The sequence below is a fragment of the Hemitrygon akajei genome, chromosome 3 (genome assembly GCF_048418815.1).
Source record: "Hemitrygon akajei chromosome 3, sHemAka1.3, whole genome shotgun sequence".
Taxonomy (NCBI): Eukaryota; Metazoa; Chordata; class Chondrichthyes; order Myliobatiformes; family Dasyatidae; genus Hemitrygon; species Hemitrygon akajei.
The window spans coordinates 123,384,716-123,397,055 of NC_133126.1; the positions used below are offsets into that span (position 1 = coordinate 123,384,716).

Here is a 12,340-nt window from a genome sequence, read left to right on the forward strand (position 1 = left end):
AACCCTCGTAATGCATCAGGCCCCAATGTTGTACCAGGCTGAGTACTAAAGACCTGTGCCAACCAAATGGCTGAAGTATTCAAGGATATCTTCAATCTCACTGCTGTAGTCTGAGGTGGCCACTTGACTCAAGAGGGAATTAATTATTCTGTACACTAAAAGAGCAGGATGAACTGCCTCAACTACTGTTGCCTATAGCTCAAACATTTACTGTAATAAAGTGCTTCAAGAGGTTGGTTATGGCTAGAATTAATTCCTGTCTTAGCAAGGACCTGGACCCGCTCTGACTTGCCTTTCGCCATAATACAATCTCATTAGCTCTCCGATCTGAGTAACTGTGTTCAGTTCTGATCGATTCATTATAGGAAAGATGTTTGAAGTAAGCTTTATGAGCTTCATAGATAATAACTTTTTCTTGTATTTTTTAATTGTATTTAATTCTCCATCTCGACTACTGTCCCACCATCTCTTCACCATGCCCAGCCAGTTACATCATTGTGGAGATTTAATCCTGTATGATTTTCCATAATGTTCAGTTCCATTCACAATTCCTTGTACTGTAAATAAGTCTGGTTACAATAATACCAGGCCAACATTCAGATATAAGCTCTTAGTTGGCAGGTCACATTTGCAACACCAAGTATAAAGCAATGCCATTTCCCAACAATAGAAAGTCGAACAATGTGCCCTTGGTTATCACCAGCATTTTCGATACAAAATCCCACACCATCTAAGTCCTCTTGTCACCTTAAACTGGACCAGCAATGTCATTTCTGTGACTAAAAGAGTAGGGCAGAATTTATGTATTTTACATCTCAAACTTTCCAACCAGCTCAATGGTAGGAATCAGCAATGTTGGATTGCTCTTTGCATAATGATTTAAGGGCAGCTTGAAAGTTCTTAAAAAGGTTAGTGCCTTCCAAGGCAAAACTGCCCCTATGATTGACACCAAGTCCAGCACCTCCTTCCACATTGTACCATCTCCAGAACACACTACAGAAATCCATCAAGGGCTTTTTCAACAACACCTGACAAGCCTGCGACCTTTTCCATTCAACAAGAAAATGCCAGTTGTGTGTGGAAACACCATTCCCTGCAAATTTGTTTCCAAGTTCTGTATCATTCAGTTTAGAGACAAACCATTACGTCATTTTCATTTTGTCAAAATCCTAAAGCTCTTAAACTAACAGCACTGTGGTTCTGTGTCTGTTGCAAGGAGTTCATTGATTCTAAAGAGTACTAGAGGAGATGAAGGTGGGTAATAAATGTGGCCCTTGCCAGGATGACCTCTTGCGGAGATAGTTTCAGGGTTTGGTATGTAGATCCACTGTGATCTTCACTTCCTGACTTCGGTCCAGTTGAAAAGTTGGTGGCTGGATAAGGGAAATAAGTTATGATTTTTATTGTCATGGAACTCCATCTCTTTTTGTCAGTAGTCAATTCAGTCATTCAGTAATTTTACCAGCAACAGAGTCCGTTCCTTCACTCACTCCCATGATGGGAAAAATGTAGAAATATTCCCCACCCCACAGAAATTTAGTGCCGTCACTCAGTATATTTTCCTTCTACTGAAGTTGATGCTTTCATTTAGTATTTCCATGTTCCCATGCTGTTCTTCCCTCCCCCCCCCCCCCCACCACTTAACGTTTCCATTGATTTCTCAATGCTTCCTTCTGTCGTGAATTTAGGAGCCGATAAAGTCAAAAGAAATTGTGCAACATTGAAATGGGCCTTTGAATTCAACCCATTCATACTGACCATGATGTTTACCTACACAGATCCCATTTTCCCCACATTAGGTCCACAACTGGAGTATTGAATTCATTTTTGTTCACTACAGTTTCAGAAGGATGGCAATGGCTTAATTAGAGCACAGGAGAGATTAAACCATTCGGGAGATGAAGGATTTCTACTATAAGGATAACTGAAGAAGCTTGTGAATGTCAAGCAGACTTTAAGATTATCAATATCATATTGGTCTCCATTCCTGCGGGAAATACCTTGAAGTATTTTTCTTAGCCCTAAGTTTGGTTAATCATCACATCAAAATGTTCAAAAGACAGTGAAGTATTGAGAAAGCATTTAAGAATTGTTGTGTTACTAACTTAAGCATCAGATATTGAGTGTAAATGTAAAAAAAAGCAAACAGAAATAGGAATGGTTTGCTGACTGATAGCCAAGCAGTATAATGTCTGTTTGTCATTCTTGCATTTTTGTACAGTCAAGCCAGAACCTGGGTCTTCAGGAACTTGTTTCAGCCCCACGATTTGCACAGCTGGCACTGTGAAAGTGGAACGAGCAGTATTGTTTGGGGCATCTGAAATGATTGAGTAAGACCAGATCTTAATTTTGATTTTTAATTTTTTTTTCTATGGATATCACCTAGTTTGTTGAATTTTTAACAGCAAGTACTGTACATGTTAGATATTGAATAAGGCTCCCATTACGTTGCCCATCAAACACTCCCTCGTTAGATTCAGGGTGAAGCTTCATCCACTTATAAGGCATGCTCTGGCCTGTACAGAATGAGCTGAGTTATATTTGATATTTATATCTGCTGCATTGCAATCCTGGTAATTCTTCTTTGATCACTCAGAGAAGGTGTGAATCTTTAAATGCAGGGATTGTATGTACGAAGTCCAGCACGGTCAAATAGCTTTGCAGCAACCAGTGCGTAGCTTCAGAGAGAGCAGATGAGAAAGGTAGTGTAGCAGTTAGCGCGATACCATTACAGCTTGGGGTGTTAAGAGTTCAGAGTCCCAATGTCCTCCCGTGGAATGCGTGGCTTCCTTCGTGTGCCCGTTTCCTGTCAGAGTCCAAAGACCTACTGGTTAGTAGGTTAATTGGTCATTGTAAATTGGCTAGGGTTGAATCGGGGGATTACCGTGCAGCTTGAAGGTCCAGAAGGGCCTATTTTGCGCTGCATCTAAACAAATGAAAATAAAATAGATGACGACTTCTATTGCTGGCAGTCCTTTGTAACAGCAGTCCACAGGCAGTCCCCTTCTAGTGCCGGCATTCCCCTGTAATAGCAGTCCACAGGCAGTCCCCTTCTAGTGCCGGCAGTCCCCTGGAACAGCAGTCCACAGGCAGTCCCCTTCTAGTGCCGGCAGTCCCCTGGAACAGCAGTCCACAGGCAGTCCCCTTCTAGTGCCGGCAATCCCCTTTAATAGCAGTCCACAGGCAGTCCCCTGTAATAGCAGTCCACAGGCAGTCCCCTGTAATAGCAGTCCACAGGCAGTCCCCTGTAATAGCAGTCCACAGGCAGTCTCCTGTAATAGCAGTCCACAGGCAGTCCCCTGTAATAGCAGTCCACAGGCAGTCTCCTGTAATAGCAGTCCACAGGCAGTCCCCTGTAATAGCAGTCCACAGGCAGTCCCCTGTAATAGCAGTCCACAGGCAGTCCCCTGTAATAGCAGTCCACAGGCAGTCCCCTGTAATAGCAGTCCACAGGCAGTCCCCTGTAATAGCAGTCCACAGGCAGTCCCCTGGAACAGCAGTCCACAGGCAGTCCCCTTCTAGTGCCGGCAGTCCCCTGTAGTAGCAGTCCACAGGCAGTCCCCTTCTAGTGCCGGAAGTCCCCTGTAATAGCAGTCCACAGGCAGTCCCCTGTAATAGCAGTCCACAGGCAGTCCCCTGTAATAGCAGTCCACAGGCAGTCTCCTACTAGTGCACCCTGTAACACCAGATGAAAAATAGAGAGGAAAAAGATAAAGAGATCCTGCTAATAATTTGTGTTGCAGTATTAAAGCTTCAACTAGAAAATGTTAGTTGACATAGCATCCTTCTATACCATCAATTCTGACACATGTCAGAATGGTAATATGCCTGAAAGTAAAGATAGGTCTTAGCTGGGTGTTGGAGTTAGCACTTTTTTAGAGATTCAAAATATAATTAGTATCTCATCCCTTGCTGCCTTTAGCCTTGAATACATTGAAAATATGCATCAGCTACTCTCTGCCATCCTGAAGAAGTTACCCCTGATCACGCCCAAGAAAAGTGAGTAAAGCTCCTTGATTTTCATTTCAAACACTAATGTTGAATGCAGTGGTACCATTTCACAAACTCTGAAGATGGGCAGCATCTGTAGGAAGAGAAACAATTTCAAGACACAGCTTGACCTGTTGCCAGGACTTTCTGTTTTTATTTCAGATATCTAGTATCTGCAGATTTGTTTTAATTTTCAATGAGCTTTTTGTTGTACAAAGCTAATTTACATCAGACTATTTATGTACTAAGTGTGTTGGGTTGAGGTAAATTTTGACCAGGTATGCGGGGAAAGATCTCCCTCTTTGGTGTAGATTATATTATGGTTCGAGCTGGGTCTTGAATTTGTTTCACGTCCTCCAGATGCTGCCTACATTCAGGGTTTGTGAAAAGGGAACAGAATGAAAGCAGTGGTGCAAAAGGATTATAATAATCTAGGAAATGCCAGTTCAAATTTCATTCTGGCAGTATGAAAATTTGAATGAAGAAGTAGAAGTTATCATAAAGCTACCAGATTCTGTGAATCGGAAAAAGAACCAAATGGTTTAAGATTGGAATCTGTCATCTTCTCCATTCTCTAACCCTAGACCAATATGGCTGACCACCTGCTTCCTATGATAAATTACTCTATGTATCAAGCTGTGCAATTGTGACAGCTTGAGAAGACCAGAGACAATTAGGGATGGGTGCATTCTCTCCAATTTAAAGTGATGGGCATGTGATATATAGTTAGGTGATGCACCCATCACTTTAATACTCTCACAACACACACAAAGTGCTGGTGGAACGCAACAGGCCAGGCAACATCTATGGGAAGAAGTACAGTCGACATTTTGGGCCGAGACCCTCATTTTGTTTATTTCTTGACTTTGCTTATAACTTTCTAGTTGATGTGATGTGTTAACCACTCTCTGCTGTCTCATCATCTCATTTCTCTAACATCCGTGGTAGCCGGTAGTGATTGTATAGCACATGCGGGTATTGATCAGTAAACTTTCTCCAACAGCTGAGGACTCTCATCCCTTCTGTGCCATTTCTCTGGAACAGTATTACAGCTGGAATATTGGGAAGAGGAGAGCTGCAGAGGTAAGGTCCAACTCATGGTGTTCGTGAGTCCAGCTCAAATTTCAGTCCAGTGCATTTTGCCATAAGTTGAAGCAAATCAGCAGGATTACCCCCCCCCCCCCACCCGACTGCTGTTCATTAATCCATGATGAAAATTACTAGAGGATTTTGAAAGCATAACCAAAATTAGCTTTAATTTGCTAGCGATGTATTTATATAAAGCAATTAGCCCTTGCTTAGTGTCCTGTTGTAGCTGAGACTGTTATGAGTGGGGACCAGTAGATTTGGTTGGACAGGAGCTGTACAAGATGATACAAGGGCCACTTGTCAGTTTGTGTTACAGGGTGTGCCCAAATGCTGTGTGATGTGGGGTTTCTATCTTGCACTGTCCTCTTTTGAGTAAAAATTAAAATTGCTGAAAATACTCATGAGGTCAAGCAGCATTTGTGGAGAAAGAAACAAGTTGATGCCCTTATGTAGTGGCAAAGCTGGCCTGAATTGATCCAAAATCAAAACAAAACAATTGCCGCCAGCCTGCAACGCCACAGAGTTGTCATTCTTGTATGACACAGCCACGGCTCCAATGAGTCAAATTCCTTATTCTGATCCTTTATTAGCAATTAGCAGACATACAATTCAGCATTATTGAGTGTTATCTCAGCAGTCAGCAAAGATATGACCTCTGTGGTTCCAAGCTTTAAACTGCCACGAAATAAGCATGAGTACATAGCTTATTCCCTTACCATAGTAAATACTTGGCACAGAATACAAACCAGATAGAGAACAGATATATGGCTCCTACACCTTAGAATTGTTTAAAAAAACAGTAGGCAAAAACAAATGTGGGCCTCATAAAGTTGATAATGGGAGTTATTTTAATGGGGTGTAAAGAAAAGCCTGAGGCATCATTTATTTTTTTCTGTTTATCGATTACACGAAGAAATCTGGATGTTCTTGTTCATAGAGTATGGAAGGTAAACACGCAAATCAGAAGCAGTGAGAAAGACAATGGATTTATTGGGATTTATTGCAAGAAATTGGAGTACAAAGGGGAAGTGATGATGAGATTGTTCATGAGTTTGGAAAAGCTTCATTTGAAGCATTGATTGCAGTTTTGTTCTCAGTACCCATAAGTGTCCTTGCTTTGGAGTCTGTTCAATAAAGATTGATCTCAGAGGAGATGGGTTTCTTATGAGAATAGGGTGAGTAAGACTGAGACTTTTCTTGCTGGAATTTGGAAGAATGAAAGGCGATTACAACAATCTTGGGTGTGTTTGCCAAGTTGGATGGTGAAATGCAGTGCCTCGGGCTGGAAGATCTGAAGCCAGAGTTGTAGTCTCAACAGAGAGTGTCACTAAACTCATGAGAAATTTATTTAAGCAGAAGGTTGAAATACTTGAAATTGAAACCTCAGAAGGCTTTAAATCCTGTAACTGAGCCTGACTGGGGGATTTTTGTTTATCAAGCTATTGGGAGTATATGGTGATTGGGCAGTTAAGTGGACCTAAGTCACAGAGAGTGCAGAGTTATTCTGAATGGTGAAGCAGACTTGAGGTTTCTTCCTTGTTCCTTTTCTTGGGCCGTACAGTACAAGTAGAGTTCCAGATATAGTCTGACCAAGGCTTTTCTGAACTGAAGCCACACGTTATTCAACAGTCCTCTTCAGATGAAAGCCAGGAATTCTTTTGGCCTTTTTGACTGCTTCATTCTGAGGATAATGTCTCTAATTTATTATTTTACACTTATTTTAAGGGGTGTTTTGTAAAGAAGGCAACCTCACATTTTTCTACCCTTTTTTCCCTCCTAGTGGCAGCGTGCAGTAGCTGTGAGAAAGGTTCTGCAGGAGGTGTTGGAAAAATGCCCGCGGTTCAGCAGCGCAGAAGCCATGAAGACCAAACAGATAGTGCGCTGGTGCCGCCATCGTGGGTACACACCCCCTGATCCAGAGACATCTGCCGAAGAGGAACTGATGGAAGATATACTGACCCAAATAGACAATGAGCCAGGTAAGCCGACCAAGAGACCAAACAATAACTGGATTATGGTTAGAAAGATGAAGCAACCAAATTAACCTGTCAAATTCTTCACTGCGGAGAAAGGCTGAAATCCCCTTCAAGCTACAAATGAAGAGGGAAAAATTAGGGCAATTCTTCCGACAAATGGTAAGTTCAATGGACTTCATTTAACCTAAACGTATTGAGGACAGAGTTTGTTTAGCTGCAAGATGGGGTGGACACATATCCTACTTCACAGGAAAGAGACTCATCACCCTGGGCTTGCTGATTACCTTGTATCTCTCTTTACCACATGCAAGGGGAAAGTCACACTGCGGGTGAATTTTGTGCTACTGTTGGCGTCATCAGTGGAAATGTTAGGCTAAGAAAGTAACTAGTGCTGAACAGAACTGTGCGGAATATCAGGGAATGATTTTTTTTTCTCAGTGCTGCAGCCCTAAGTTAAGTGTGAAGTTGCTCTTTCCCAAGTTGGGCCAGTTTTCCTCTGCAGAGCACAATACTTTCATAGTTGTGTGGAAGTATTTCTAGGTCTATGTGTTCTGTGCGCAGGAAGCACCTTGTACACCTATACGGCAAATGTATCTGAACGGTGTACCATCTTTCCATGTCTGGAGTGGAGGTCTCTCTCATACCCTGTGTACTCTGTGCACACGTGCCTTCTCTGGTGCCCTATGCAGAATAGAGACTACTCTTCCCATATGCCATACAGTGAAGATTTTTTTTCGTCTTTACTCTGAACAGTGGAGGCTCTTCTAGTGCCCTGTACAATGGGTTTGTAGAAATTCCTCCTCCTATACCTTATAGTAAGGCTTCTCTTTTCCCTGTATCCAATATTTGCAAAGTGTTAATCAACAAATTATCCAAAAAGTGGCATCAGCCCTTTTGTCTGAATTGATATTAGTTCCATATTCAACCGTTATCTGATGCTCGTCCAGCATTCTGTTAGTGTCTTTTTGTTAGCGAGTGTTTCTAAATATTGCAACTGACATTAGTACCCCGGCAGCTATTCTATAGACCATTTTAACAGTCTGTCAAATTACAGACTTCTTCATAGTCTGTCATGGTATCCTTGCCTGCTTAGTGGTTTATTGCAGGGTTAGGTTGCTAGGATAACATTAGATCAACATTTAAAAGTAATCTGGAATATATAAATATGTGTCTAATGTATTATCAGACACAAGTCACTTTGTGGAACAAGTTGCCACTGGTTAGCTTGACTCCTTACATTTATGTACTAAATTGTCAATATTTACAGATAGTTGGGGGATTTGGATTCTATACCCTGCGTTAAAAATGAAACAGTTTGGCATTGAATTGAAAGTTTCTTCTCTGGAGAGAATGTTGTGTATAACATTTTCCCTGTGTTAATAGTTTGGTCACATTCTAGATCCTTTTTTATACTAGAATCTCACTGTGCTCAGGAAGCAACACCAAAAGGTGTCATTGTAACATTACTACAGCACTGCTCTGACACTAACTCCTGTCCTCCCCACTGGTGCAGTCAGAACTTGGAGCTCAGCCCTGCACCTAGACCACAGATGAGTCTGAATCATTACTGGGGACTGGCAGCAACTACCCCCATCTGGAGGAACCCAGCTCGATTGAAGCTGACGGATGTCATTGTGTCCTCTCTTTGTGTGCATACAAGCTCTACCAGGCCTGAGATTTCTCTCTGGTAGCAAACTCGTGGTCACTAGCCATGAACTCCACATCACTGAGCAATGTATTTCAATGTTGAGCGACCACTTCACTTACCTGTTCTCCAGTGTCAGCCTCGTCACTGTGCCTTGATAGTATACCGAGCCTCGAGGCAGCGAGATCACTATTTCACTCCTGTGGGAATGCCTGCAGGAGACAGGGTTTTACATCAGGTTCCTGGCACAGAAACATGATGTTTTTAAAGCACTGTGTGGCATGCACGTTTGGACTCCAGATTCAGGAACACTGTACTATGATGAATTTGATTACTGTAGAACAATGCTAAGTAGGGCACCAGGATACAAACTTAACGGCTACTGAAAACTTCATGATGTTATTAACAGGACTCATTATTTTCAGACTCTTGGAACCATTTTGATGTTTATCTTTGTATTTCAGAATGTCCTGCCACATATACTGGGGCCAGTGAACTCTGCCAGAGGCTCATGGAAGTAGAGAATATTCTGAAAACTGAATCTGAGAGTGATGAAGAGGTGGACATCATTAATACAATTGAACCTTCCAAAGTGAAGGTCAAGAAAGAGCTGGAGGATGTTGATGAAGAGGTCAAATTCTACATGGGCACAATGCCAGCTTTGGAGTATGCTAGAGACACGGCCCAACAGGTATTATATCAGGAAATCAATCTGTAGTCGATACTTATCTGTTTGTGTTTGGTAAAGTCTGGATCCCTAATTCCATAAAATGTGCATGAGTACTTTGGTGCTTTCTAACTGAGTCCTCCTAATTCTTCTGGTGAATTTTTCTGCACTAGCTTACCTCTATTTGTTCCCAGTGAAATTGTCCTTGTACTTTTTGGAGCCTGTCCTCACGTTCATGGAAGATCCCTGTTCTAATATTTTGCATCCAGGTTTTCCTCTTATCACCTGATATCTACATTTGTCAAATGTTAACCCAACACCAATAGTTGTTTCTGGAGGTGTAGTGAATTTACTCCACAGAAGGATCTCCCGACCGTTCCTGAAAGACCTGGCCATAATTTTTAGAGTACTCCCGCATATTCCTTGATGCTCAGAAAATGAAAGTCGTTTCTCTCTATACTCTGTAAAACATATTGCTGGACTTGTGACCAGGGCAGTTGATCGGGAAGTGAGAGTGTGGTGGCTTTGAATTAAATTAATTAAGTAAAACTGGAATTCAAAAGCCCGGGATTAGCAAGGGTGAGTATGAAACTACCAATTTGATATAAAATTCCATCAGATTCACTAAGTCACTGTTTCTACCCAGTTTGGTCTGTGTATGATTCTAGATCTGTCAGCCTAGTCTGTAGAGCCTGAGGACACCACATTTCAAGCAATCATTGGAGATGGGCAAAAAATACTGGTCATGTTAGTAAAATCTATAGCAACTCCTTGTGTGTTTTTAAAGTGGGATCACAGGCTATATGGTGGGATGGTTGAGGAACAGTGGAAGACTTTAAAGGAGATTTTTCATGGTGCTTAACAAAAGTATATTCCAGTTAAAAGCAAGGACAGTAAGGGAGGGGAGAGCCAGCCTTGGATAACTAAGGAAATAAAAGAAGGCATCAGACAAAAAGCTCATGCATACAAAGAGACGTGTGAAACTGAAAGATTAGGAAAACTTTAAAAAGCAACAAAGAACCACTAACCACTAAAATATAAAAACAGATAGTAAAATTTTATAATTGTATTAAGCGGAAGAGGGTGGCTAAAGTGAACATAGGTCCCTTGGAGAACGAGAAGGGGGAATTGATATTGGGTAATGGGGAAATGGCAGACGCTTTGAATGGCTATTATGTGTTGGCCTTCATGGTGGAGGACTCGTCTTAACATGCTAAGGAGAGATGTTATGGATGTGATGGGAGGTGAGGGCTTCAATACAATAGCTGTTACTAAAGCGGTAGTGCTGAGCAAACTTGTGGGCCTGAAGGTAGATAAATCCCCTGGTCCTGATAGAATACATCCCAGGGTACTGAAAGAAATGGCATAAGTTATTGTAGAAGCTTTGGTGATAACTTAACTAAATTCTCTGGACTCTAGGCGAGTCCTGGCGGATTGGAAGATGGCAAATTTCACGCCACTGTTCAAAAAAGGATGTAGGCAAAAGGCAGGTAACTATAGGCCAATTAGTTTAACATCTGTAGTTGGGAAAATGCTTGAAGCTATCATTAAAGAAGAAATGGCAAGGCATCTGGAAAGAAATGGATCCATCAGGCAGATGCAGCATGGATTCAGCAAAGGCAGGTCCTGTTTGACCAACTTCCTGGAGTTCTTTGAGGATATAATGAGTGCAGTGGATAGAGGGGAACAGATGAACATTATTTACTTGGATTTCCAGAAGGTGTTTGATAAAGTGCTGCATAAAAGACTTATCCATAAGATAAGGATGCATAGAGTTGGGGGTGATGTATCAGCATGGATAGAGGATTGGTTAACTAATAGAAAGCAGAGAGTTGGAATACATGTGTGTTATTCTGGTTGGCAATTGGTGAGCGGTGTGGCTCGGGTCAGTGCTGGGCCCGCAACTGTTCACGATATACATTAACGATCTGGACAAGGGGACAGAGTGTAATGTATCTAAATTTGCTGATGATACTAAATTAAGTGGAAAAGCAAATTGTGCAGAAGCTATGGAGAGTCTGCAGAGAGATATAGAGAGGTTAAGTGAGTGGGCAGGGGTCTGGCAGATGGAATACAATGTTGGTAAATGTGAGGTTATTCACTTTGGAAGTGAAAATGAAAGAGCAGATTATTTAAATGGTAAAAAATTGCAGCATGCTGCTGTGCAGAAGAACTTGGGAGTGCTTGTGCATGAATCATAAAAGGTTGGTTTGCAGGTGCAGCAGGTTATCAAGAAGACAAATGGAATTTTGGCCTTCATTGCTAGAGGAATTGAAGAGCAGGGAGGTTTAGCTGCAACTATACAGGTTACCGGTGAGGCCGTACTTGGAGTACTGTGTGCAGTTCTGATCTCCTTACTTGAGGAAAGATATACTGGTTTCTGGAGGCGGTGCAGAGGAGGTTCACCAGGTTGATTCCTGAGATGAGGGGATTAGACAATGAGGAGTCACCTGGAACTATACTCGCTGGAATTCAGAACAATGAGAGGAGATCTTATAGAAACATAGAAGATTATGAAAGGGATAGATAAGTTGTTTCCACTGGTAGGTGAGACTAGAACTAGGGAACATAGCCTCAAGATTCACGGGAGTAGATTGAGAATGGAGCTGAGGAGGTACTGCTTTTCCCAGAGAGTGGTGAATCTGCGGAACTCTCTGCCCAATGAACCAGTGGAGGCTACCTCAGTAAAAATATTTAAGACAAGGTTGGATAGATTTTTGCATAGTAAGGGAATTAAGGGTTATGGGGGAAAAGGCAGGTAGGTGGAGATGAGTCCATGGCCAGATCAGCCATGATCTTATTGAAAAGCGGAGCCGGCTGGACAGGCCAGATGGCCGACTCCTGTTCCTACTTCTTATGTTCTTAATGGGTTGTAATTCCCCGATTACTCTTTTTGCTAATTGAAAAAAACCTATAAATTTTCTTAACTTTTTTCTGTTTCTTTCCAACTTTGCAACTCTAACCACTTGCTTT

General features: G+C 41.9%; 1 protein-coding gene across 8 annotated transcripts in view; it reads left to right on the top strand.

Annotated features, from left to right (window-relative positions):
• The window catches only part of yeats2 (YEATS domain containing 2), a 155,311-nt gene that overhangs the window by 128,236 nt on the left and 14,735 nt on the right, over positions 1-12,340 (top strand). For all 8 annotated transcript variants that reach the window (XM_073040755.1, XM_073040754.1, XM_073040760.1 and 5 more), the window contains 5 exons: positions 2,222-2,330; positions 3,923-3,999; positions 4,994-5,073; positions 6,860-7,058; positions 9,165-9,391. In XM_073040755.1, coding sequence (XP_072896856.1) covers positions 2,222-2,330; positions 3,923-3,999; positions 4,994-5,073; positions 6,860-7,058; positions 9,165-9,391 — 692 coding nt within the window. The remainder of the gene's footprint in view (positions 1-2,221; positions 2,331-3,922; positions 4,000-4,993; positions 5,074-6,859; positions 7,059-9,164; positions 9,392-12,340) is intronic.